Source organism: Rhinolophus ferrumequinum, assembly GCF_004115265.2.
Source record: "Rhinolophus ferrumequinum isolate MPI-CBG mRhiFer1 chromosome 15 unlocalized genomic scaffold, mRhiFer1_v1.p scaffold_54_arrow_ctg1_1, whole genome shotgun sequence".
Taxonomy (NCBI): Eukaryota; Metazoa; Chordata; class Mammalia; order Chiroptera; family Rhinolophidae; genus Rhinolophus; species Rhinolophus ferrumequinum.
In genome coordinates this window covers 147352-174903 of record NW_022680357.1, presented here as the reverse complement: position 1 = coordinate 174903, position 27552 = coordinate 147352, and the positions used below count along the sequence as shown (strand labels likewise).

General features: G+C 48.5%; 1 protein-coding gene across 1 annotated transcript in view; it reads left to right on the top strand.

The window, feature by feature from the left end:
- ITGAM (integrin subunit alpha M) overlaps window positions 1-26655 on the top strand; it is a 33577-nt gene extending 6922 nt beyond the window's left edge. Inside the window, exons 6-30 of the mRNA XM_033101138.1 lie at window positions 2915-3045; window positions 3439-3584; window positions 4305-4458; window positions 5411-5561; window positions 6149-6222; window positions 9050-9179; window positions 9401-9543; window positions 14668-14808; window positions 14901-15110; window positions 17733-17863; window positions 17956-18119; window positions 19852-20006; window positions 20095-20226; window positions 20392-20465; window positions 20687-20828; window positions 20923-21045; window positions 21874-21953; window positions 22742-22825; window positions 23082-23157; window positions 23994-24101; window positions 24289-24372; window positions 24531-24644; window positions 24726-24827; window positions 25065-25175; window positions 25599-26655. Of these exons, the coding sequence (XP_032957029.1) occupies window positions 2915-3045; window positions 3439-3584; window positions 4305-4458; window positions 5411-5561; window positions 6149-6222; window positions 9050-9179; window positions 9401-9543; window positions 14668-14808; window positions 14901-15110; window positions 17733-17863; window positions 17956-18119; window positions 19852-20006; window positions 20095-20226; window positions 20392-20465; window positions 20687-20828; window positions 20923-21045; window positions 21874-21953; window positions 22742-22825; window positions 23082-23157; window positions 23994-24101; window positions 24289-24372; window positions 24531-24644; window positions 24726-24827; window positions 25065-25175; window positions 25599-25670 (3032 nt within the window). The 3' untranslated portion in view covers window positions 25671-26655. The remainder of the gene's footprint in view (window positions 1-2914; window positions 3046-3438; window positions 3585-4304; window positions 4459-5410; window positions 5562-6148; window positions 6223-9049; window positions 9180-9400; window positions 9544-14667; window positions 14809-14900; window positions 15111-17732; window positions 17864-17955; window positions 18120-19851; window positions 20007-20094; window positions 20227-20391; window positions 20466-20686; window positions 20829-20922; window positions 21046-21873; window positions 21954-22741; window positions 22826-23081; window positions 23158-23993; window positions 24102-24288; window positions 24373-24530; window positions 24645-24725; window positions 24828-25064; window positions 25176-25598) is intronic.
- The last annotated feature ends 897 nt before the right edge of the window (window positions 26656-27552 follow it).

The window sequence follows — 27552 nt, the reverse complement described above, 5'->3', positions numbered from 1 at the left end:
CTCTTCCTCGTCCAAATTTCCACAGAGGCACCAACCACCCTTGGTGTGTCACTGGTTTAGAGGAGGACCTGATTTTGCCTTTCCATGAAGGATTCTGCCATCCGGGCTCTGGAGGTTCGCACAGCATCAGCGCTGGGGCCCATATCTTCAATCACTCATTCTCTCCAGTAGCTTAAATTTCTCCCCCTCCTTTGAATGTAAACATGTTCATGCTACCCCCCCATCTTAAAAACAATCAACCACTAAAACTGATACCAATGAAAATGACCTTCCCTCCTCCTGATCTCCTCCCCATGTTCTGCCATCTCTCCTTCCCTTCACCACCAAGCTTCTTGAAGGGGTTCTCTCCTCTCGTCTCTCTTTCCCCCATGTCATGATTCTTCATCCCCTGACATCTGGCTTCTACCCACCCACTGTAAGACCTTGCTCTTGCAGATGGCATCTGTGACCCCCTAAGGGACAAATCTCTTTTCCGTCCTCACGTTCACTGACCTTTCTGAAGTACCTGCAGATCACCTCTCCCTTCCCCAAACACCTCAGCCTCAGATCTTTCCCCTCCCCTCTTCTCTCCTCCCCTGCTTCCCTCCCTTCCCCTTCCCTTCCCCACCCCTACGCTCCCTCTCTCCCTTTCCTCTTCTATACTTTGCCTCCCCCCACCCTCTCTCATTCTCCTCCCCTCCCCTGCCCTTCCTTTCCCTTCCCTGCACTTCCCCCCCTGCAGAGGGCTTCATTCAGCCCAGGCCACCTTCTTCTGCATTCCCTGCCTGCCCAGGGGCACCGGCTTAGAGCTTCTACCCTCCCCATGTGTCCTTCCTGCCTTTCTGCATCCGATTCTGTGGCTTCAGCTCCCACCCCCACATTTCTCTCTCCCGTCCTCACTTCTCAGGAGTTCAAGACTCTTTAAAAAACAAAATCTCATTTCTTTTCAAATAGATAATACATGCGCTTGGTTCAAAACTCCAAAGGCACTAAAGATGTATGGTAAAAACCTCTCCCTCTGGGGTCCCCCAGCCTCCTGTTTCCTTGGTGCTACCATTTCTCGTGTCTTGTGGAGCTGCTCCATGTATCACAAACATGCACCCCAACATTCTGCGCTTTGTGCCACAGTGGGGCCCGGTGCACCCTGATTCTCTTAACATATGTCAGATTTAAAAAAAAAATTTTTCTGGCTAATCTTTGTATATTTTTCATATAAACCTTAGAATCTGCTTGTTTATTTTTTTAAAAAAGCCAATACTTTTTTGGGTAATTTTATTTTTTCAATGTCATACAGTAAAATTGACCTATTTTCTTCTTTTTAAAAAAATTAATTTGTTTTCCAGTTACAGATGACATACAATATTATGTTAGTTTCAGGTGTACAACATAGTAATTATAAATTTATATACCTTATGAAGTGATTATCTCTATAAGTCTAGTACCCATCTGACACCGTACATAGTTATTGTTAGGTTGGTGCAGAAGTACTTGCGTTTTTTGCAGTTTTTTTTTTTTTAACCTTTTACACCGCAATTACTTTTGCACCAACCTTATACCATATAATTGCCTCGATTCCTTATGCTGTACTTTAATGACTAGTTTTTCAGTGTACAGTTTCATGAATTTTTAAGGCATGTGTAGATTTGTGGAAACCACAGCAAGCACGTCCTCTGAAACACTCTTTGACTCTCTCTTCAGAATCGCCACCTCCCTTTCACCCCCAGTCCCTGGAGCTCACTGATCCGTCCTCTGTCACCATCTAGTTTGTCTCTTCAAGAGCACTACATAAATGAGACTGTAACCTTTCGAGTTTGGCTTCTCTCACTAGCGTAATATATTTGCACTTCACCCATGTTGTTTTGGGGGTCAGTAGGTCTTCCTTTTTAATTGCTGAGTAACAGTCCACTGCGTGGATCTGCCACCATCTGTTCACCGAGCCAGCCATCCACCGACTGAAACAGGTCTGCGTTATCATCAATGTTTCACAGGAGCGAGTACAGCTGCTAGAAACGGTTCACTGCTAGGGCAAGCTTTCTAAACTCCAAACAGATCGCCTCATTTCTGAGAACCTTCCTTAAATGTCCTTTCTTAAGAACCTTCACTGGCCCCTCACTGCCTAAGGGATCAAGCCACACTTTTTGGGGGCATCGAGGGGCTCTTTCCACTGTTCTCTGCTTAGTGTCATCGCCTTGTCCCCACCCCCGTCGTATAGATTTGCCCTAGTGGTGCCGTTTCCATTCCTGCCTGCCCTGCCCACCCAGGTGCATCCATCCCTGGATTCTGCCAGAATCTAGGCCCATCCCCTTCCACATCAGTCAGGCTCTCTGTGGGAACAGATGGCACACGCCAGTTGATATAATTTGAGGAGGGTCTATTTGCAAAGGGATTAATTATAAAGGTGTGGCAGAGTCTAAGGGAACTACAAGGGACAGTCTAGGAGCTCAGGGCCCGCAGCACCAGAGCTATTACCACCCCTGAGCTGGTGGGACAGGGAGAGGGAAATGCCACCAGAATCCAGAGGAGAGAGAGTCGTGCGGAGTGGGTCTCCTTGAGACAAGCTGCGATCTTCTGTCGAGGGACACAGCTGGCCCCAAGCAACCTTGCAGGGAGAGAGCTGAGAGAAGAATCCTCTGATTTCACTTTCCTCCCTCCCTCCGGTCTCCTGCTGAGGCTCGTAACTGGCAAATCCAACTAGAAGCCTGAAGGCTAAAACGCATGTTGCTGTGACTCGGGAGGAAGGGACGCGAGCATCCAGCAAATCTTTATACGTGCGATTCCTTTTTCCTGTCCCTTATTTCTCCCTTTGAATCTCTGGCAAATTGTTTGCCATTCTTCGTGAAGTCGCTCTCCTGTCAGCAGAGAGTGACGTGCAAAACGTGGACCTGGGGTCTGGAGGACTCACTCACCTCCCACCTTTCCTTTTCCTTCTCTGCAGAGTGTCCGCAGCAGGAAAGCGACATTGTCTTCCTGATCGATGGCTCCGGAAGCATCGACTCAAATGACTTCCAGAAGATGAAGGCGTTTGTCTCAACTGTGATGAATCAATTTACAAAGTCTAAAACCTTGGTGAGGGCCAGGGGTCGGTTCGGGAATAAACCACAAAGGCTGCCATTTCCCCCTCCTACGTCGACTGCAGACTTTCCCAAATGGCCAGTCGGTGGTGGTTTTCTTTTGAGATTCTCTTTCTGGTGCTGTCTGGATGCAGCCTCAGTATTCTTCCAGCTCTCTGTCAATTGGGCAGCTCCCACTCAGTAGGGGTTGGCGTGGGAGATGAAATCAACATGCCATCTCTGGCTGAGTCTTAGTCCTAAGCAGATCTCTTTCCTGGTGAAGCAGAAGGCGGGTGGGCAGTGTAGAATTTGGAGACTGAAGCATTTTAAGCTTTATGGGGCTTTCTGGAGGATGGCTAGAGGAGCGGGAAGCACTTTCTCCAGTGTAACGCCAAGCATTTCTTTCCAGTTCTCTCTGATGCAGTTCTCGGACAGCTTCCGGACTCATTTCACCTTCAAAGCGTTCGAAGCTAACCCTTACCCAGAACAGCTGGTGAACCAAATAGAACAGCTGGAGGGGTGGACACACACTGCCACAGCAATCCGCAAAGTGGTGTAAGCTCTTCCTTCTTTGCTTGGGATGGAAGCAGGAGGTGATATTTTTAGCTGGGCTTCGTTGTTCAGGCAGGGCTGGAGTAAAGGATGTTTCTGGTAGAGGGGACGGCACGAGTGAAGCTGTGGAGAGGGGACTGCTCATGGCAAAACACGTTGGGAGTAAAGGAGTCAGAGAAGTGCTGGAGGGAGGCTGGAAAGATGCATGAGATGCGGCCAGGTCACTGAATGTAATTGAAAAGCCCGTGGGGATCCACTGAAGGGTTTAGGCAGTGGGCATATCTTGTTTTGGAAAGTTCACTCTGATTTCTGTGTGCAAGTGTGTGTAGAGGGAAGGGTGGGGGCTGGGACACATGTACAAAATGAGCTAGAGAGCTGTTGTATCAAACCAGGAGAGGTGTGAGGAGGGCCAAATTAAGCTTATTTTTTAAAAAATGTTTTTTAACTTAGAAGGAATAATACTCAATTATATATATAAAAAAAATCAACCTATGCAAAAGTATAAACCGGCAGTGGAGGCTTCTTTTGCCGCACTCTTCTCCCCTCTCCTCCTGCCTTGTCAGGTCTCGGGGCAGCCCCATCTCTGTGTTCCTTGCAGGGGAGCCAAAGCTCCTCCCAGGCAGAGCCCAACTGCCTCTGTGTCTTGGACTGCTGACATCTCCCTAGCATGAAGGGTGTCTCTGTCTTCTTGCATTTGACTTTCCCCTCCTCTTCCCTGCACAGAAGGGAACTGTTTCAAAGAAGAAACGGAGCCCGGGACAATGCCCTTAAGATTCTAGTTGTCATCACAGATGGACAAAAATATCGTGATCCCTTGGACTACAAGGACGTCATCCCTGAAGCTGACAGAGCGGGTGTCGTTCGCTATGTCATTGGGGTAGGAGATGGGCTCTCCAGGCTGATGTTTCTGTGCAGGGTGTTTGCTTGGATATACCCTCCCTTCAATTAGCAAATACCCATAAAATCAAAGTGGGGCCCCTGCTGGCCCGTATGTGTGTGTATCAGTCAGCTATTGTCACAGTGATGCTGCGTAACAAACCAACCCAGAATTCAGTGAGGGTGTGGGTCAGCTGGGCTCCCTCATGCCCTGTAAGCAGCGGCAGGCTGGGGGGCAGCTCTGCAGGTCTTGGCCAGGCTCTCTCCATTTCTGAGGGTTGCCAGCTATGTCTGTCTGCTGGACTGGAATGGCCAGAACCACAGGGTAATTTGGCTCTTCTGCTTGGGTCTCATCCTCCAGTGGGGCAGCCTGGGCATGTGCTGTGGTGAAGGCAGAGGAACAAAAGAGTAGGAGGAAATGGGGCAAGCCCTTCACAAGCCTCTGTTTGCATCACATGTAGTAACTTGCAAGAGACGTGGCTGAAGCCAGAGGCAATGAGCCGGGCAGATTACTCTGCCAAGAATAGGAAGGCACAGCAAAGTTTGGGGGAAATGGCTTAGATACAGGCGTGGGGAAAGGGTTGAGATGATCAGGGTAATCAAACTGTCACAGTACCTTGTGTGACAGAAAAAGGTGCGTGGCTTGGGCAAGTAGGAAACACCTTCCTATAAAGACAAAAGGCTCCCCTTCCTTTGGAGAGAGTTTCACCCCTCGTCAGGCGGCACGGCACGGCAAACAGCCACAGGCTACCCTTCATCCCCCAATCCCAGAATGCCCTGCACAGCGCACAACCTGCTCCAAGGTACCTGGCAGTCCTGTCGCTGGGGCCGTCTACTGCATTCCCTCACGTGACACATATGGGTTCAGATACTTTTTCTGCAGCATTTTCTTTGCTGGATGGGACTGCTCCCCCCAGGCGGCGTCTGACGCAGCCACTGTCCCTTGATCACAGGTGGGATCGGCCTTCAGCACGGAGCGATCGCGCCAAGAGCTTAACACCATTGCCTCCACGCCGGCTCGCGATCATGTGTTCCGAGTGAATAACTTCGATGCTCTGAAGACCATTCAGAACCAGCTTCAGGAAAAGATCTTTGCAATCGAGGGTGAGCTAAGGTTCTGTGTCCCTGGAGCAGCCCAGAGACAGCCCCTCACCCCCAGACACATATTCCTCTCTAGAAACCAGCCCCCTTCACCCTTGGTCTCCTGACCCTGGGCACCAGCTTGCCACTCCCGCCACGTCCCAGGAACTCTGGCTTCACTTGGTCAGTCCCTTTGGGGTAGAAGGAGCTAGGCGTTTCTACGTAATGTTGTGACTCTTGGCTGACAAATTGGAGGGCAGGGGAGCCAAATCCCACACAGTGTTTTTCCCCCAACTTGGAATACATTGCCAGCCTTGGTCTGTCTGGTTCCGCTGTTTTGCCAGTGCCTGGGATAGCACTCAATAACGGTTCGTTGAATAAAAGAATTTAAAAATTGGGTGAAGGTCCACACACCGTCTGGATTTATGGCTTCTCTTGAATAGCTGGGACATGCTGTACCTTGAGGGCCACATCCCCAAAGCAGCAGAGCTTTCTCATTCACCCCACTGTCCTCTGAGCCTCCTTTGGCCTGCCCACCATGGCGCTGAATTTCCAGCCCCTGTTCTAGGCTCTTCTGCCATCTTCATTGTAGCACGCGCTCCTCTCCGCAGGTACTCAGACGGGAAGTACCAGCTCCTTTGAGTATGAGATGTCTCAGGAAGGCTTCAGTGCCTCCATCACCTCTGTAAGTGGTCCTGTGTTAAATTGGGGCAGGGTGGGGGTGGAGACAAAGGGGCTTTGCTCTGTGGTGGGAATTTGGGGAGTCACCTCTTTAATGGGAGCAGTGGTCCTTTCTCCCTTGTTGTGGGTTGTGCCCCTTGGGGGGGGTCCTGTTCTTTTTAAATTGAGATATGATGGACATACGACATGATATCAGCTTCAGGTGTATTACATCATTATATATATATATATATATATATACGTATATATAATCATTGTCTCTCTCTATATAGAATCAGTTTCTATATAGAATGATTCCATATACAGAGAGTGGGTGCCAAAAAAATGTATACACATGTTTATAAAGGAAAAAAACGATTAAAATTGTAATTCTCAATATGTACGGATAACAAAAGATGGATACAAGTCACGTCTGACTTCTGCAGTGACAAGAGGTGCTCAGCGTGGTTCCCATCAGCGTAATTTTTATTCTGTTTTTTCCTTTCTTAAAAGGTGTGTACATTTTTTTGGCTCCCTCTGTCTGTATAGAAATGATCACCACAGTTAGTCGACATCCATCACCTCACACAGTTACAATTGTTTTTCTTGTATGAGAGCTTTCAAGATTTATTCTCTTATCAACTTTCAAATATACAATATAGTATTATTAACTATAGTCACCATGCTGTGCTTTCCATCCCCAGGACTCATTTATTTTATAATTGGAAGTTTGTACCTTTGGACCCTCTTCATCCATTTCGCCCAGGCCCCACCCCTTGCCTCTGGCAACCACCATTTGTTCTCTGTACCTATCAGTTTGTTTTTGTTGACTTTTCTTTTAGATTATATAAGTGAGACCATACAGTATTTGTCTTTATCTGACTTATTTCACTTAGCATAATGCACTCCAGCTCCATCCATCCATGTTGTCGCAAATGACAGCATTTCCTTCTTTTTTTTATGGCTGATTTGTGTGTGTGTGTGTGTGTGTGTGTGTGTGTGTCACATTTTCTTAATCAATTCATCCACTGATGGACACTGTCAACAAGAAAACATCCAGCCTAAGAGAAAGCTTACAAGAGTTTACTTGAGCCAAACTGACAACAATTGCCGAGAAGCAGTCTCAATGAATTGAGAAAATGCTCCAGAAAATGGCTGTTTTGCAATTCATTTTATACATTAGAATCAAAGGAGAAGGGTGACATGAAATCCGTTGGTTGTAGATTAAGGGGGTGGGAGAAAGCAAAGCGGGGAAATCTCTGGGATTGGATGAAAAGCAAAATGGAGAGACACAAACTTCTTTTCCATTGATGGGTACAGGATAGTTAATTGCATTTTACAGCACACAGAGATGGTCTTTGGGGAACAAGATGACAATGAGGGATTTTGTAGTTTCCTGCCCTGGTGTGGTGGGTTGTGCCCCCTGGGGGGGGGTCCAGAAAAAGGGATTACTCTGACATTCCAAGTGTACGTCATCTTAGATGCAAAAAGACAACAGACAGTCTCACTTAAGGTAAAGATTGACCTTTTTCAAGGAAGCTACAGGACAAGGATGTGACTTCCTGCCATGGCCCACCTTAGTTAGGAGATTTTATGTTCACACCATCCTATGTGGTTATTTTCAGTCTCCTGAGCTTGTCAGGTTTAACATGTGGCCCCTTTTCCATCCACAACACTTAGCTTGCTCCTATGCCTTGGCTATTGTAAATAATGCTGCAATGAACATGAAGGTATCCTTTTGAATTAGTGTTTTCATTTCCTTCAGGTATATACTCAGAACTGGAATTGCTGGGTCACAAGGTAGTTCTGTTTTTAATTTTTTGAGGAACCTGCATACTGTTTCCCACAGGGGCTGCACCAATTTACATTCCCACCAACAGTGAACGAGGCTTCCCTTTTCTCCACATCCTTGTTCTCCACAACACTTGTTTGTTGATTTATTCATGATGGCCATTCTGACAGGTGTGAGGTGATGTCTCACGGTGGTTTTGATTTGCATTTCCCTGATTAGTGACGTTGAACGTCTTTTCATGTACCTGTTGGCCAATGTATGTCCTCTTTGGAGACATGTCTAGTCAGATCCTCTGCCCATTCTGGAATCAGGTTGTTTGTTCTCTTACTACTGAGGTGTATGAGATCTTTATATATTTTGGATATTAACCCCTTATCAGATATATGATTTGAAATATTTTCTCCCATTCCGCAGGTTGCCTTTTCATTTTGTTGATGGTTTCCTTTGTTGTGCACAAGCATTGTAGTTTGAGGTCGTCCCACTTGTTTATTTTCGCTTGTGGTGTGAAATCCAAAAAAAATCATTGCTGAGACTGATGTCCAGGAGCTTACTGCCTATGTTTTCTTCTGAGAGTTTTATGATTTCAGGTCTTATGTTCAAATATTTAATCCATTTTAATTCAGTTTTTGTTTTTGGTGTAATATAGTGGTCCAGTTTCATTGTTTTGCACGTGTCTGTTCCGTTTTCCCAGCACCATTTGTTGAAGAGAGTGTCTTTTCTCCATGGTACATTCTTGGCTCCTCTGTTGTAAATTAATTAACCATATATGCATGGGTTTATTTCTGGGCTCTCTGTTCTGTTCCAGTGGTTTATATGCCTGTATTTATGCCTATACCGTACGGGTTTGATGACTATAGCTTTGCAATATAGTTTGAAATCAGGATGTGTAGTGCTACTAGCTTTGTTCTTTTTTCTCAGAATTGCTTCAGTTATATGGGGTCGTTGTAGTTCCCTACAAATGTTAGGATTATTTGTTCTCTTCATGTGAGAAATGCCATTGGGATTTTGATTGGGATTGCAGGAAGCTCTAGATGGCTCAGTCCTCTCTCCTCTTCCCCAGAATGGTCCCTTGCTGGGCGCTGTCGGGAGCTTTGCCTGGGCTGGCGGAGCCTTTCTGCACATGCCAGGAGATAAAATCATCTTCATCAACACAACCAGGGTGGACTCAGACATGAATGATGCTTACCTGGGTAAGTACAGAGGACAGGGCATGTGGCAGAACTCAACCCGTGAGAGGATATTGGATCTTTCCCAGGCCCTTGGGATAGCTTTAAGACAGAATTTTAAAACCTTCATTTCATTATGTTAACAAAGCCATCGAGCGCACCTGGGGCTGCCCCTGCTCAGTGGCTGGGCCTGCTGGAGGGGGCGGGGTCTGCGATGGTGACCTCTTTCGGATCACCATCTCCAGGTTATGCGGCCGATGTCATCTCGCGGAGCAAGGTACAGATGCTCGTTCTGGGGGCGCCGCGGTACCAACACACGGGCATGGCGGTGCTGTTCAAACCGAATGCTGGTACCTGGGAGACCAGCACTGTCATCAAGGGCAGCCAGGTGAGTGTGGGTCACGAATGTGCAAACAGAGGCACCCTGGGTGCTGGGAGAGTCCAAGACAGGTGTCCCCAGGTGCCATGAGTGGAAGAGTTTCATAAAGGAGCTTTCACAGGGCTCTGAGCTGGCGACACAGGATCAGCTTTGCACTTGAGAACGTTGTGGGCTCACTTTTCCCCCCCTTCTTCCGCCTCCCTTCTCCCCTCCGGTTCCAGCCGTTGTTTCTCAGTCTAGTTGTGTAGGACACAGCTCCCTGGCCCATGCGGGTGTTATGAGCCTTGCGCCCCCCACCCCCCGGGGCTGAGCATCTCTCTCTGGCTGCTGGCAGCTCACGGCAGCTCACGGCAGCTCAGCTCCAGGGAGAGTCGTTGTTTACAATCTTAGCTGTAGAGGGTGCAGCTCACTGGCTCATGTGGGAATCGAACCAGCAACCTCGGCGTTAGGAGCACGGCGCTCCAATCACCTGAACCACCGGGCTGGACCCTCACTTTTCTAACAACAATAAATAACAGCACTTGAGCTGTGCAGAACTCTTTATGAGTCTACCTGTCTATGGAGCTGGTATTTGACAGTACACACCAGGGTAGCCATATTCGTTATTAAAATACAAAATAATTTCCTGTCAATAAATAGTTGTTTCCCTGAGGTGCCCCCTTACCCCTGCACACTGGGCCCTTCCCCAGTATTCTTTGAACTTCCCCAGCAACTCTGAGGCAGGGCACCTCAGTGGACCTCTAGACCTACTCCAGCTAAGTCCCTCCCTGGTCAGTTCCTGAGCCCTCCGAACAGTTCAATTTTTTAATACCACCCCTGCAATAGCAGTGGGGTGGTGCCTTACATGGTGTGTGAGGCATGAATCTTCAGTCAAAATTATCCTTGGAAATCCCTGAAATAGGACATTACCCACGCTATTCCGCCTGTAGTTCTGTGTGTATTCTTTTCATTTTCATCCGTAGTTCTCTTTGGTCTACAGTAAATGCATCCTATGTGGATGAAACCAGTTTGCTGTGACAAGCTTGTCATTGTTTGTTAATAGTCACGTTCTCCACATGATCTTCAAAGGTTTTACCAACACATTTGGACACTGATGGCATCACTGCCTGGCACTAGACGGGTGGGGTGGGGGAGAATGTGCAAGGCCTTTCAGGAAGTCAAGCGTGGGTGTGATTCTACTTCTCTGTTTTGTGTGCATGGTTCAGGATCACGTAGGGAAGGGTGGCTGGTAGACTCCCCACCACACACAGGTATTCCATGGCCAACTATAATCAAGGATGGTGAATACTTAACCGGGGACAGTTTGGGGGTTATGAGAGCACATGGAAGGGCCCCCCCCCCACAAGGACATAAGGGACGGCTTCCTGAAGGAAGTGACAGTGAAGGTAGAAGAACTAGGGAAGTGAAGAGGCAGGAAAGAAAAGGGTCACAGGAAGGAGAACACGTGGGTTCAGAGTGTGTGTGTACAGGGGTTGGGGGAATGTGGGAGAAAACGCTGGAAAGAAGAGTAGGAAACAGATTAATCTCAAGCTTATCCGCTCCCTCCATTTCTACGGCCATCAGCTTGCCCCAGGCCACCATCTCTTCTGTGGACCTAGCTGTAGCCTCCTTGTTGGTCCCCCCAAATCCCTTGTTGCCTCCCTCTAATCCATAGAAGAAGGGTGAACTTCCTAAATGAGAAACTATTTATATCAGTCTTCAGTTTAAGACCCTTTGTTGACTACAGACCAATATCCAATAAAGATTGAAAAATCCTCGAGCAAATACAGTTGACTCTTGGACAATATGGGTTTGCACTGTGTAGGTCCACATGAATTTCATTTACATGGGGGGTCAAAACTCCCGTGTCGTTCAAGGGTCAATTGTGTGAGCAAATTAAACCCAGAAATCTTTCAAAGGATAATAGTCAAGACCAAGTGTGCTTTATCCCGGAAATGCAGGGCTTGTTCAATAACGGTCCCGAAATGAACAAGCTGATGCTAAAGTTCCTCTGGAAATGCAAGGGACCCAGAATCGCCAAAATAATTTTGAAAGAGAAAAATGAAATTGGAGGACTCACACTTCCCAATTTCAAAACTTACTATTTGTTGAGTGAAAAATAATATCGGCTAAGTGTTTCGTCACCAAAAATGATTCATTTGGGGGAAAAAAAGGGTTGCAATTCATTTCCACTGCATGCAGACCTGGCAAGCCTTGTGCCCACTCGGGCCTGCGTGGGCACGGGGTATTTATAGAAGGGAAAAGGGAAGGGGAAGTAAGAACCATAGAGCTTTGTTATACACACAAGCTTCTTCCTGCAGGGTTCTTGCGATTATGTAAAGGGCAGGAACTTCCATAAGCCCTCGCTCCTCTCACAGACCCTCCCAACTGATTGTTTGCTTAAAGTTCCAGATAGTCTTTCAAAAAAAAAAAAATCCATATCATTTTATGAAGACGAAAACTGACACTGTGGTGTGACGTTTACATTTCCATAAAGTTTTCACAGAAACCTAACACATGCCTAAAATGATTTTACAGTGAAGTTCTAGGTGCAGGTCTAGATGACGTCAAGACCTGATGGATCTCATGATTCAAGATAGCGTATTGAGTGTTAGTTAATTCTTGGGATTATGAAAGCATTTTTATTTTATTTTTTAAAGATTTTTATTACAATATAGCTAACATGCAATATTATATGAGTATCAGGGGTACACCAGAGTTATTCAATATCTAACCACTATGCTGTACACCTGAAATGAATATACTATAATTTAATATAATTATAATACAATATATAAATATAAATATAATATAATTTAAGAAGTGTCCCCCTGACTAGTCTAGGACCCACCTGGCACTATACATGGTTATTACCGTATCACTGACAATATTTCCTGTGCTTTACTTTACATCCCCAGGACTATTTTGTAACTACCAATTTGTACTTCTTAATCCCTTCACCTTTTTCGCCCTGCCCCCGAACCCCCTTCCATCCATCACCCCAACAAATCTAGTACCCACCTGACACCATAGTTATTACAATATTATTGACTATGTTCCTTACGCTGTACCCTACATCCCCATGACAACTTTGTAATAATGAATTTGTACGTCTTAACCCCTTTCCCCCTCCTTTTTTTTTACCCACACTCCCAAACCCCCTCCCATCTGGGAACCATCAAAATATTTTCTGTTATCTGTGAGTTTGTTTCTGTTTTGTTTGTTTATTTTGTTCTTTAGATTCCACATATAAGTGAAATCTCATTGCATCTGTCTTTCTCTGTCTGACACACTCCACTCAGCACAGTACCCTCCAAGTCCATCCATGTCACCACAGATGGTGAGAACCCATTCCCTTCCATGGCTGAGCAATATTCCATTGTACATTGTACATTGTATCACTTTTGCAGGGTTTTCGTGTCAGCCAAGTTCGCCCTTTGGATATGTTATCTGTGGGGTTGGTTGGGTGGTGCTCTGGTGTGGTCTGAATCTGGCCACTGGGTGTGTTGGTTTTGGAGCCTCTTGGGATGGGCTGCAGTGCAGGCCAAGGTCAGCTACCACTTGTGCTGAGCTTGGAAGTGCTTGGGAGAGGCTGTGCTGCAAACCAAGCTTGCTGCCGCTAGTGTCAGGAAGGTGGGCACCACGATGCAAGCTGAGGCCAGCTGCCACTTGTGCTGGGCTTATGGCTGCTTAGTTAAAACTATGTTCCAAGCCAAACTATCTACTGCTATGTCAGGCTGGGGCCACCTGATGGGTGTTACAATACAAGCTGAGAACGATTGCTACTTGTGCCAGGCTCGGGGCCAGTTAGCAAGAAGTACAAGACATGTCAGGGCTGCTGCTGCTTGTTTGGGGTTTGTGGACCTTTTAGAGATTTTAGTAAAGTCCACAGCATGAGCTGAAGCAGGCCACTTGTAGGTAGGAGCTGCTGGAAGAGGCTTGGATTAGGTGGACAAGTTGGATGGGGCGAGTTCTCAGGGAGTCACCAGGGCACGGTGAGTGGTGTAAGCCAAGTTAATGGAGAGCTCAGATTTGTTGCCTACCTGTGCTGGGCCTGCTGTGTAGGAGGAACTCTTGACAAAGGAACAATGGCACCTGCCAGCATGTCCATCCCTGGAGAGAGTTGCCCCAAATCTGCCCCTCCAGCCCTTGTCCTGAATTTAGTCAATTTAATTCCTCCTTGTATGGCCCCTGGCACTTTTCGAGCTGCTGCTCCAGTGCTGGAGCTTAGAGTGAATGGGTTTGTTAACGAGTTAGTCTTGTCTGGGCCCTTTAAGAGCAGTGCCTTGGTCTCTAGCAGCCCTTTGCATTTCTCCAGTGCAATCCCCGTGGGTTTTCACAGCCAGCTGTTATGGAGACTCTTATTCTGGGCATTGGTGTCCTGAGTTGGGGGGCCTGGTGTGAGGCTGGGGTGCCTAACTCCTTGGAGGGGGGGTGTCCTTCACAGCTGAGATATCCCTCCCGATTTTCAATTGCCATGCCATGGGTATGGGACCTGCCCGTTCCGAGTCTCCACCCCTAGTCTTGATGTGGCTTCTTCTTTATATCCTTAGTTATAGGTCTTCTGTTCAGTAAGTTTTCAAGTGGTTCTCGATGATGGTTGTTCTATAACGTGGTTGTAATTTTAATGGGATCCTGGGAGGTGACAGGCATGACATTTACCTATTCCGCCATCTTGGACTGTCCCTAAAATTCTTTTAAAAAGTAGACAGTATTTCTCAATATTCACACAAAAAGATTCCCATAGCAATAGTTATTTTTAACTCAAGCCAGCTGATTCTTTATTAGCCAGACTTCCAGCTTTGCTTTTTTTTTTTTTTCCATCCCTCTAAAGACTTCCAATGTATTGAAATGATAGCCTGTCTGCTCTTACAGGCTTTTCTGTCTGTGTTTTCTCATCCTTCTTCTTTGCTCTCGTAATCTCTCCCTGGAACACTGTTTGGGGTAAATGCTAACCCACAAACCACCAACTCTATTATAGCCTCCTCTCACTGGTAGCACGTTCAAAGGAGAATTTATCATGAATTACATAGAGGATCATAACTGGTCCAAGGGGCTTTTCCTAGTAGGCATGATTTTTCTGCACAGGGAGAAAACCCCCACATTCTTCTTTGGATGGGAAGAGGTATGTGATTTTGGTCTCATCTCTTTCAGATCGGCTCCTACTTTGGGGCCTCCCTCTGCTCTGTGGACGTGGACAGAGATGGCAGCTCCGACCTGGTCCTCATCGGGGCTCCCCATTACTATGAGCCAACTCGGGGGGGGCAGGTGTCTGTATGCCCCTTGCCCCGGGGGGTGAGTGGCTGATGAGACCTGGCCTGGGTGGGTCTTGGGTGTGGGGTGGAAGGTTGCTTGGGTTGGGGCCTGACACTGGTTTTGTTCTGCAGAGGGCTAAGTGGCAGTGTGACGTCATTCTCCGTGGGGAGCAGGGCCACCCCTGGGGCCGCTTTGGGGCAGCCCTGACAGTGCTGGGGGACATGAATGGGGACAGGCTGACGGACGTGGCCATCGGGGCCCCGGGGGAGCAGGAGAACTCAGGTGCTGTCTACCTGTTCCATGGAACTTCAAGTCTGGGCATCAGCCCCTCCCACAGCCAGGTGAGGCCCTTGACAATATCCTCTTTGCTGATCTGTCCCTTTCTAATTCAATGTTCCCCCAGCTGCCAGATTGGTTCTTCCATTACTTCTTTTCAGAACCTTTAAAAGTAATAGCACACTTCACAGAAACCTCAGACTTCTTAATTTTAGGTTGATTCTTACCACAGCCACAGGGAGTGCACGGGGGCACCAGCACCCACAGTGTACAGACGAGGAGATTAATGCTGAGAGGTGGTAAATGGTAAGCTGGAAGCGTGGGATGTAGGCATTTGTTTCTACTGAATCTCAGTTTTGGTGGGCAACTGGTTGTCCTGGTCTGCCGAGATCTGTCCCGGTTTTAGCACAGAATGTCTCCCCTCTCAGGAAACCCATACGGTAGGTCACCCCAGCAGGACTGCATGCTTCATGGGGCTTGTGATTTGTGCAGTCACACAAGTCTCCTCTCTGAGCAAATTTAGAAAATTTTCAAATTTACAAGCAAATTTGAAAGAATTTACAGTGAACACCCATATATTTACCATGTTTCCCCAAAAATAAGACCTAGCCAGACCATCAGCTCTAATGTGTCTTTTGGAGCAAAAATTAATATAAGACCCAGTCTTGTTTTATTATAAGACCGGCTATAATATAATATAATATATATAATTAATATAATGTAATATATATAATATAATGTAATATAGGGTCTTATATTAATTTTTGCTCCAAAAGACGCATTAGAGCTGATGGTCCAGCTGGGTCTTATTTTTGGGGAAACACGGTACAACCTAGAATCTACAATTAACATTCTACTACATTTACTTGACCACACATCCATTGTTTTCCTACAGTTCATCTTATTTCATTAATGCATTTCAGTGTAAGTTGCAATCTTAGTCCACTTCACTGGTAAATACTCCAGCCTGTATATCATTAACTAGAATTCAGTATTTGCTTACTGTTACTTTTAAGATAACATTTACAAACAGGAAGTGCACAAATCTTTAGCCATTCAGTGACTTGACAAATGCATACACCTGTGTAACCCACCCTCGTATCAAGATACAGAACCTCATAACTCTAGAAAGTTCTCCCCTGGCCCTTCCCACTCAATTTCTGACCCTATTCCATCCCACAAGAAACAACTGTTCTGATTATTTTCCACCACAGGTTAGTTTTGCCCATTCTAGAACTTCATATAAATGGAATCATACATTATGTGGGCCCCAATATTGTGTACAGGCTCTTTCGTTGTAGCCAGAGCTAAGAATCACTGCCTCACCCACTTCTCCCTGTGTCATGGAGCCGCTGTTCACAACTGTGTGACTATAATAATGCCTCTTTTCATTTGGTGTCTGTTGCTTCTCTGTGTAAATTGGGTTTGAAGGCTCTGGTTTTACTTTATTTTTATTACAAAAGCCTTACATGCTTGTACAAAATTATAAATCTAACCTAAACAGTGAGAGCCCTACTTCCCTCCCCTTACTGGTGCCATAACTCACCACACACACAAAAAACAAGGATCAAGGAAGATAATTTACGTATCCACACACATGCATGCACACAAGTGCCACAGTCTTTGGAGTTGAAAACAAATGCGAAAAGGGTCATGCTATCCTATTGTTCTACTTTTTGCATTTTTCCCCTATGATTGGAGCAGGGGGTACTCAGTGTTTGGACAAGCAAACCGGCTGTGGATCTCCCAACTACCACATTATACATCATTTCAAAACAAAACTTCCTCCCAACAAAGCACAAACAATTTTTCTCAAAAAAATTTGAGGTACAGTGTACATGCAGTAAACGCACAAATCTTAAAGGATGAATTTTCACATATCTGTGGAACCCAAGCAACAGATTTCCAGCGTCCCATGCTTCCTTTCCGTTGACAAAATCACTTATAAAATTGTGGTAAAATACACATGACATGAAATTCACCATCTTACCCATTTTAAAGTGTCCAGTTCAGTGGCATTACATGCATGACAAAAACACTTTAAAATGTTCTTTTTAATTTATTTGGCTGTTATTCTTTCAGTGTGACTTTTGCACATAGATTAGATAGTCAAAATCATTCTTTAAGACTCATGAAAAACAACAATTTCCGCACCCACACTGTGATTTCCTCTTTATTTCCCCTTCTCTTGAGGAAACCACTTTTAGCTCACTATACTTCCCAAGGACCTGATTATTTTGCTGCGGCTTGATTTTTGTTTTAGCTTTGACTTTCCACTATGGAAGGTGAGGACTGAGCGCTTTCAGACCCCTCCTCACATATTCACGTGCCTTCTACCTCTCCCCCACTCCTTATATTTACATGATAATTTTGGTTAGATTAATATTCAGTGTTCGTGTTATCCTGACCATGTAAATGAGATTCAGCTGAGTCAAGTAGTATACTATGTCACTTCTTTCCTGCAAAACTATTTGTTTTCACTCAACAGTCCAGGCAATTAATGGAACCTTTGGGTGTCACCTCAAGACTGTGGTCTAAAGCTGAATAGTTGCCCTAATTCCTTGAGAAGTTGTGGGAGAGGAGACTTGAATGGTGTCTCGACAATCTTTCCTTGGGTCACCCTGGGCAACTGAGTCACAGGTTTCCCTACTCTTTCCCACTCCCTTTTTCCCTTCCTCTTCTCTCAGCGGATTGCAGGCTCCCAGCTCTCCCCCAGGCTCCAGTATTTCGGTCAGTCTCTGAGTGGGGGCCAGGACCTCACAATGGATGGACTGGTGGACCTGGCCGTGGGGGCCCAGGGGCACGCACTTTTGCTCAGGTGAGCACCTCTCTCGGAACACACCAGGCATCTTCCCTTTAAGGAGCAGCTTTGCTGTCTGAACACCCTGATGGCCCTCTGTATCCCTCCAGGTCCCAGCCTGTGCTGAGGCTTGCCGTGACCATGGAGTTCACCCCCAGGGAATTGGCCAGGAAGGTGTTTGAGTGTCATGAACATGTGGTGAAAGGCCAGAGTGCTGGAGAGGTCAGAGTCTGCCTCCGTGTTCACAAGAGCATACGGGACCGGCTGCAAGAAGGTGAGGCTGGGGGTACGTCTCAACAGGTTAAATGAGACCGTGGACATTGAAGGGCAGCCCAGCTGTTCTTGGCAGTCCAGAGCAAAGTTCTCACAGGTTTTGACAGCCTTCTCCAAGCTTGGCTGGAGTAAGCAGGCGATTCCGTTGCTGAAGTCCAGCGACCCCCATCAAAGAAATGAGCATGTGGCACTCTCTGACTCTCTGAGTTCTCCAGATAAAAAGGGCACCATACCTGTGAATTAATCGGGAGTTGTTTTTTTTTTTAACTGAGCGATGACTCATTTAAAGGGGAGGTTGTGTTGATGCAGCTAAACACAAATTCACAGAGCATTCAGACATGCATTTTTTTATTACAACTCACTTAACTTCTTCCCTTGTTTCTACTTTTAAAGAGTGGCATTGTGCTCAGGGTTGGGGAATAGTAGTGGTGGTACTAGAGAAAAATAGGGGAGGTCATAAAATTAGTTTGCTACTGTGTTTCCCCAAAAATAAGACCTAGTCGGACAATCAGCTCTAATGCGTCTTTTGGAGCACAAATTAATATAAGACCCGGTATTATACCCGGTCTTATAGTAAAATAAGACTGGGTCTTATATTAATTTTTGCTCCAAAAGATGCACTAGATCTGATTGTGTGGCTAGGTCTTATTTTCGGGGAAACACGGTAGTAGTAATCTTACTGGGCTGAGGAGACTGCAGTCAGAGTTTGGGGCAGCCAGCATGGCTAGGAATGAGAGCAAATTCTTGGAGAGTAGAAGATTGCAGAGAAAATTCCCCAAGATCTACATAGAAATTCCTCTCAAGTCATTGGCTGACCCTTAAACCATGCGTGTGCAGGTCAATTCTCCAAGGAAGTCAGTAGAAGACAGAAACTGGAGAACTAAAGAGCTGAGCAGAAATTCCGCAGCTTCTCAGTCCTGGGGAAACAGAGATTTGGGAGAGGCCTTGGCCAACAACTTGGTCTTTCTATTGGGACAATGTCCATTGAATCTAACAACCAAGAGAAACAATGGACAATAGAAATAGACCCACATGTGATTCAGATATTAGAGGAATTAGAGGTGATAACTTCAATTAATATCTTCTTAAAAAGCAGGAAATGATGGAGAACTTCAGAGAAGACTTGAAATCCAAACATGTAATTGGAATTCCCAAAGGGGGAGGAGGAGAGAGAGAGAGAGAGACAGAGAGATAGAGAGAGACACAGAAAAAGACAGAAGGAGAATAAGAAAGAAGCAACAATTAAAGAAATAATGTTGAAGAGTTTTCTAAAATTGATGAAAGACATCAAGATTCTCTATCAAATCAAAGCAGGGTAGACACAAAGGAAACCATACAATGGCACATTAAAGTAGCGTGTACAACATTATGCATTGTACCATGCTAAGGCACAGATTGCTGAAGACCAAAGACAAAGAAAAAAAGTTACAAGAAGCCAGAGAAATACACTTAATTTTCTAGTACGTAACAGAATAGCTACTACCATTTATTGAATGAACACTTATTATTTGGCAGGCACTGTGCTGAATGCTTTATAGACACTATTTCATTTCATTTTCACCACGGGGAAGGTACAATTATTGTCCTCCATTTAAAAATAAGGAATCGAGATTCAAAGAGGTCAGATATCATGCCCAAAGTCATACACTTGGGGAGAAGTGCTGGGCTGCAAACTCCGGCCTGTCTGACTCCAAAGCCAGGCTCTTCCTCACTCTGATGCCCCACCCCCTCAGGAGAAATCCAGAGCATTGTCACCTACGACCTGGCTCTGGACCCAAGTCGCTCTCATCCCCGGGCCATCTTTGATGAGACAAAGAACCGCACAAGCAGACGGACACAGGCCTTTAGCCTGAATCAGAAATGTGAGACCCTGAAGCTACAGTTACCGGTGAGCAGGGGGTAACCACACTTCTGGCTCCTCCAAGCATGGAGTGGGGGGCACGTGGGAAGCTGAGGAAGCCCCCACCTTCTCTCAGGATTGTGTTGAGGACTCCGTAACTCCGATCGTCCTGCGCCTCAACTTCTCTCTGATGGGGCAGCCTTCACCCTCTTTCGGGAACCTCCGGCCTGTGCTGGCGGAGGATGCTCAGAGACTCTTCACGGCCATGGTGAGTCCTGGAGTTGGGGCATGGAAGGGACCTGAGGCCCAGATTGTGGAAGCCTGTTTGATTTCATTTCAAAGAACGTTATTTCAATATTTCATTTTATTGTTTCGTTTCACACCGTTTCATTATTTCCTCTCATTTCATTTCGTCACATTCTATTTTTTGCAGTTACCCTTTGAGAAGAACTGTGGCAATGACACCATCTGCCAGGATGAACTCAGTGTCACCTTCAGTTTCATGAGGCGAGTTTCTTCTCATCTTTGCCACCTCCAGGCCTCCACCGAGACCCGGTGCTCTGCTCTCCCCTCGGCCCCGGAAGGAGCCTGGCCCATCAGCTGCTCTGGAGCTGTTCGTGGGCTGCCCCCTCCACTGTCGTCTCTCTCCAACGTCCGTGCCTCCTTCCCACCAGAGGACGCTTGCACAGGGAGCCCTCAGCCTCTCACCTGGCTTGTTCCTCCCACAGCCTGAGCACTCTGGTGGTGGGCGGTCCCCGAGACTTCAACGTCATGCTGACTGTGAGGAACCAGGGCGAGGACTCCTACAGCACCCACCTCACCTTCTTCTACCCATCTGGCTTGTCCTATCGGACGGTGTCCGGGGTCCAGGTAGCCAATCTTTTGTAGGCTCTGTCTGACTTTGCTTTCCTGGTCCCCAGGGAGGGTGGGTGACATCACCCTCTTTGTCTCCCTTGCCTTCCAGAACCAGCCCGCATGGCGGTCCTGGCATGTGATCTGTGTGTCTGACACCTCCAGCAAAGGACCTGGGACCATGCAGAGCAGCAGATGCAACATAAACCACCCCATCTTTCCAGGCAGCTCAGAGGTCAGGCCGTAGGCACCCCCCACCTTTTCTCCTCTGTCTTCTGAGTTCTTCTCTACGTCTCTTTTCTTAAAGTCGAGGTTCTGTTTTGGAGAAACAGCTTTATTGAGATATAATTTCTATACCACACAATTCAGCCATTTAAAGGATGCAGTGGCCCTTTGGCTGTTCACAGGGTTATTCATCTGTCACCAGGATCGATGTTAGAGGATTTTCTCACGCCCAGAAGTGACCCTGCTCCCCTTAGCCTCTGGCTCCAGTACCCCTGTGTCTTCCAGCCCTGGGCAACCACCAGCCCACTTCTGTCTCTAGGCCATCTATTCTGGACATTTCCTACAAATGGAATCGTGTGACATGTGGTCCTTTGTGCCTGGCTGTCACCACTTGGCATCGTGTTTTCCAGGGCCACCCAATTTGTAGCCCATTTCAGTGCTTCACTCCCTTTGTTTTTCTTTATAAATGTTATTGGGGGATATTGGGGAGCAGTGTGCTTCTCCAGGGCCCATAAGCTCCAAGTCAAGTCGTTGTCCTTCAGTCTAGTTGTGGAGGGCGCAGCTCAGCTCCAAGTCCAGTCGCCATGTTCAATCTTTGGTTGCAGGGGGCGCAGCCCACCACCCCATGTGGGAATCGAACCGGCAACCCTGTGGTTCAGAGCTCACACTCTAACCAACTGGGCCATCTGGCCGCCCCCGCTTCACCCCTTTTTATGGCTAAATAATATTCTGTGCTGTGGCGGCATCACATTTTATTTATCCATTCTTCAGTTAATGAACACTTGGGTTATTTCTTCTCTCCTGTTCCTGGCACCACCTCTCCTTTCTCCAACTGCAGGTCACCTTTAATATCACACTGGACGTGGAATCTAATGCTTTCTTTGGAAACAGAGCACTTTTCAAAGCCAATGTGACTAGGTAGGCTGTGTCTGGCCTCCCACAAGCGTCTCCCCCTTTGGGACCCCAACCCTCTGCCGAAGGCGGACCACTGCCCTCTCCCCACTGGTTTTCCCTTCAGCTCATTCATTCATTCATTGATTCATTCAACAAACACTGAATGAGCACCTACCATCTGTCAGACATTGTGTCCAGTGCTGGTGGGACAAGACAGCTGAGGTTACTGCCCTCACAGAGCTGACAATCTAGTGGCAAGGACAGACAGGAAAGCTGGTGGTGACAAGACCGTATAAAATGAACTATGTCCTGTGTTCTTGGGAGCCTGGTGTCCAGAGAAGATTCCTGAAGGAATGTTTAGGCTGTGAGTTAGCCAAGCAAAGGCATACATTGAGGGTGGGCATGACGACAGAAGGAAAGAAGAGTGTACCCAGCAAAACCTCAAGACTGGGAAGGGCAGGCTGCACTGCAGTGTGGCCTGAGTACCGGATGTGGGATTTAGGGAGTTGGTTAGATCCCGGCCCTGCCATCCAATGATTGACGGGTGCTCTTGGGAAATTTGCAGTGTAACCTGGGGTCACATGATGACCATGATATTTGCATGCGGGAGGGCTGGGGGTGGGATGGCAGCAGTTTGGAATTCAGGGACCAGTGAGAAGAAAGTGTCACAGACATCCAGGAGCGCCTGAGCTCGGCAGAGGCAGGGGCGGAGAACCGTGGTGTTTAGGATGCAAAGAGAACCCGACTTGGGGTTGGCTGGAGGTCGGGGGTACGGTAAGGAGAGAAGGAAAGAGCTCTCTGTTTCCCTTCAGTGAAAACAACGTACCCAGGACCAATAAAACGGAGTTCCAGCTGGAGCTGCCTGTGAAATATGCCATCTACATGGCGGTCACCAGGTACTGGCTTCTGGGGCTTGACCTGCGCCCGTGCCCCTGGGCTGGACGCAGCCCATCGTGTGCCTGCGTGTGTGTCTGAGGATGTACGTGCAGGGGTGCCTGGGTACATGGGTGTGCAATAGTGTGTACGTGTGTGTGAGGCCAAACCAGCACACACATCGCCCCTGAACCCCACCCTGCGTGCACCCTCTCACACCCCTCCCAGGACGCCCCTGATGTCCTGTCACCTCCTGCCCCTTCTTCTTTCTATCTTTAGCCAGGAGGCCTCCACCAAATACCTCAACTTCTCAGCTTCCGAGAAGACCCAGCACGTTATAACGCATCAGTATCAGGTGCGGAGCTGAGGGGTTGGGCGGGGAGATGCGTGTGTGGGGGCTGCAGAGACTGATGGGAAATACGTGTCAGGTGCCCAGTGCATGCCAGGCCCCGTTGCAAGCGTGCTCTCACTGCGTGCACACACACACACACACACACACACGCGCGCACCTGCAGTCGCCCCTCGGTATCCGGGGGACTGGTTCTGGGACCCCCACAAACGAAATCCGTGATGCTCAAGTGCCTTATACAAAATGGTGCAGGATCTGCACGTCACCTATGCCCACCGTCCTGTGTACTCAAAAGCGTCTCTCCGTTACTTAGCATCCCTAATGGGCTGCACATGTCATGGAAGCAGTTGTTACACTGTCTTGTTTGGGGGCGAATGACAAGAAAACGTCTATACCCGTGAGGCGACCACCGTAGGCCTAACTACACAGCACACGTCAGCAACAAGGGAACAGTTTTTTCCGGATGTTTCCGACCCAGGGTTGCTTGACCCGGAGGATGCAGGGCCCGGGGATACACAGGGCCGGCTGTCCACGCACGTACACAGTTCACGCATTTCACCTTCATAATGCCCACGGTGGAGGTGCTATCGCGTCCCTGTATAAGATGGAGAAACGAGCTCCGAGAGCTTAACAAACACACGCGGCCTCGCCAGGAAGCGGACAAGCCGCCCATGAGCGTGTTTAAATCACTGCACTTGCTCCCTCCCCGGCAGCGTCGTGTGGCAGGCAGGGCACTGGGCCTGTGCAACCCTCGGGTGCTGGGCTGTCAGGAGGGCGGGGGCGGGGGGGAGCCGCTGGGGACAGACAGACACAGCCCTGACACCCCAACACACGCCTTGCAGTTCAACAACCTGGGGCAGAGGGCCCTCCCCATCAGTGTGGTCTTCTGGGTTCCCATCCAGCTCAACCAGGTGACCGTATGGGACGATCCCCAGGTCACCTTTTCCCAGGTAAGCCCCACAGACAGGGCCTGAGGAGTGGGCCCCACTCCTCCCTGCAGAGCCCTGGTCTTTCCTCAAGTCTCAGATTCCTCTGTTGGATTCTGGAGCCTTTGTGGACTTAGGCCACCTCATCCTTGGCGGGGGCACCCAGGAGCCCTCGTTTGTCTCTCTCGTCACCGTGTCTCCCTTTCCTCAGAACCTCTCCAGTTCGTGCCGCAGAGAGAAGAGGGCCCCTCCGCACTCTGACTTCCTGGCTAAGCTTAAGAAGGCCCCAGTGCTGGTAAGGAGAGGCCCCAGCCCGGCTCTGGGGCCACACGCACACTTGCCATGTCCCCTCGCTGCGGCCCCACACATCTCTCAGCTGCGTGGGCTGGGTTCAAGCCGCATTAGCTGCTTCCAGCTTTCCGAGTGGCCTGGCCTTTCTCCTCCCTCTCCCAGAACTGCTCCATTGCTGTCTGTCAGAGAATCCAGTGTGACCTCCCGTCCTTTGAGAGCCAGGAAGCATTCAATGTCACCCTCAAAAGCAACTTCTCCTTTGACTGGTACATCAAAGTATGTGGGGTTCTGAGGCTCAGCCGGGCCGGGCACGGTTCTGGGGGGCCAAGCGGCCACATCCCTCCCTGTCTCCCACAGACTCCACACGGCCACCTTCAGGTTGAGAGCACAGCAGAGATCTTGTTCGATGACATGATGTTTGCTCTGCTTCCGGGACAGGAGGCATTTGTGAGGGCCCAGGTATCTGTCTTGGGCACAGAGGGACTATTGGAAGCAGGAGGGGAGGCTGGGATGGTGTAGATCTCTGGGTGTGGGGGAGAGAGAGACAGAAGTGGGGAGCAGGAGGCACATGTGAGGGCGGGGTTGGGGAGCATCGGGAGGGCTGGGTTCCTGGGTTTGGGACCTGCACAAAGTCGGGCTGGGGACCCCCCAGGAATCCAGTCTGTCTCCCCTGACACGCCCCCTTCCCGGCCCCAGACAGAGACCAAAGTGGAGCCGCATGAAATGCCAAACCCGGTTCCCCTTATTGTGGGCAGCTCCGTGGGCGGGCTGGTGCTGCTGGCCCTCATCACTGCTGGCCTGTACAAGGTACGTCCTCAGGGCCCCTTCCTGCCGCTCCCATCCATCCTCCTTGCCTTGTGTGACTTCCAGTGGCGCTGCTGGCTATGCGACCTTTGGTAGGTCACAAGTGCCAATTTCTTCAGCATTAAGATAAGGATATAAATGCCCATTCTGTGACGGCGTCTGAGTTAAGATGTGGGAGCCCTCACAGTGCCCCCTGGCACAGACTGACCACGTGTAAGGAGTCGTTTCCTTCTCCCGACATTTTATCTTTCTCTCTTTCCTGCCCCCGTGTCGATGCCGTCTCCCTCCCTGCCCACTTCTCCCGGGTCCCTTCTACACCCTGCCACGTTACACCTCTTGGTCCCTCTGTGTCCCCTCCTGGTCTGCACGGCCAGCACCCAGTGCCCTGGCTTCGGTGGCCCTTACTCCTCTGTCTCTGCCCCATAGCTCGGTTTCTTCAAACGGCAGTACAAAGACATGATGGGCGAAGCTGGTCCCGAAGCTGCCCCGTCTCAGTAACAGCTCCTGTCTGCGAGTGGCCTCCCCCAAAGCAAGCAGGACCTGGGTTAGGCCGACGTGCAGGCTGCTGGACAGACACGTCCCTCAGGAGGCTGGACAGTGACGTCACACTCAGGAAAGACTTGCTTGGGTTTCCGTTTCCATTCCTGTGTGTGTGCATGTAAACGTGCGTGTGTGTGTGTGTGTGTGTGTGTGTGTATGTGGCTGCATCTGTGACGCAGACGGCTCCTGCGTGGGGAGGTGCCTTCAGCACACCCGCTCAGGCACAAGGGGGTTACTTAGGCTTCCTTGGGGCACACGTGGCTGGTAGCTCTTATGGATGAGCACAATGGGAGGGTGTTAGATCCCTTCCCTGCAGCAGGAAGGGCGACCTCCCTCCATGGGTCAGCATGCGGCCTGCAGGGGCCTGGCAGCTGGGCAACACCACCCGGAGAAGCCCTGCGAGAGCCAGGGTCTGGTTAGCCGGGGAGCCTGTCCCAACCCTAGAACTGAGTATGTCTAGTGAGCAATGACACGCTGCCTTCTATCTACTTGTTTATTTATTAGTTTAACGTTTGTTTTATTTGTTTGAATTGATTAACCGGTCCATAGTGCAGAAATCAAAAGACGTGGAGGGTGTGGGGTGAAAAGTGTTCCTTCCTTCCTGGTCCCCCAACCATTCAAGTCGCTCCTAGCAGGCAGTCTAGGCTACGTGTTTCAGGGTCTCTTTCACAAAGACTCTAGGTGTGCGCGTACACACACACACACACACACACGCACGTGCGAGCGCTGTTTACACAGAGGATAGCATACATTACTTATACTGTTCTGCATCTTGCTTTTTCCATTCCTGTACCTCAGACATTGTTTCGTATAAGACATAAGATCTTACGCTTTTATACAGCTCAATGGGATTCCATCCTGTGGGGGAGTCACAATGTGTTTAACCAGTATCCTTTTGATATATTATTTCTAATCGCTCATGATTAAAACAATTGTGCATTCATAGTGAGTATGTCATGTTGCATGTGTAAGGATAGTTTATAGGACGTATTCTCAGAAGTTTGGGTTCTCCCAGAAGCAAACCCAAGATAAGAATTTGAATGGAAGAAGTTTATTTAAGAGTGGCCCCAGGAAATACCAGTAGGGAGAGACGTGAACTGGGGAAGAGAAGGCAGCCAGTAAAGGGTGTGTTATCAAGAGAAGCACTACTGTGAGCCCTGGAGCAAAACCCCACTGGGGACTTCTGGGAGAAAGGAGTGTGGGGACAGAGCCCCAAAAAGCAGTTTCCAGGCTCTCGGCCTCACATAGAAAGGTGCTGGCTCAGGTAGTAAATGGCCATCGACTGTGATCAAATGGCCAGCAGCTGTGGCTAGTTGGCCGTCAGCTGTTACCAGTGAGCCATTAGCCATGAATATAACTGCCGTGGCGAGGCTAGCAGAAAATGGGGGCTGGCAAGAAGATGGTGGCTGAGCCTGCAAGCGGCACAGTGAGGGTTGTGAATTGTGTTGCTCCTGGTTCCTGTGTCTCCAACCCAGCCGCCAGTGAGAGTATAGAGATATGACTCCCCTACTTATGGCTCCGTGGGTGTTCCTTTTTGGCCTCACCATATCCTGTGTTCTTATGTGGGGAGCGGGACCAGAGACCCTGCCTGACACCCTGCACGACACATGGCGCAGCGAGCAGGGTCCCCTGCACTACAAGGAGTGTACACACATCAGCGCCACACAGTTCCAGGCTGAGGGCTGCTGGGGCCGGGGGGCGGGGGTGGGGGAGCATTCATTCCCTGGTTCTTCAGGCCTGCTTTGAATGTGGGCACAGTGGGTTCTCGTGGCTGGAGAAAAGGACGCGTGTGCTGCCAGTTGGAAGTCTGACAGGTGAGCCCAGCTTCTGGCACAGGGAC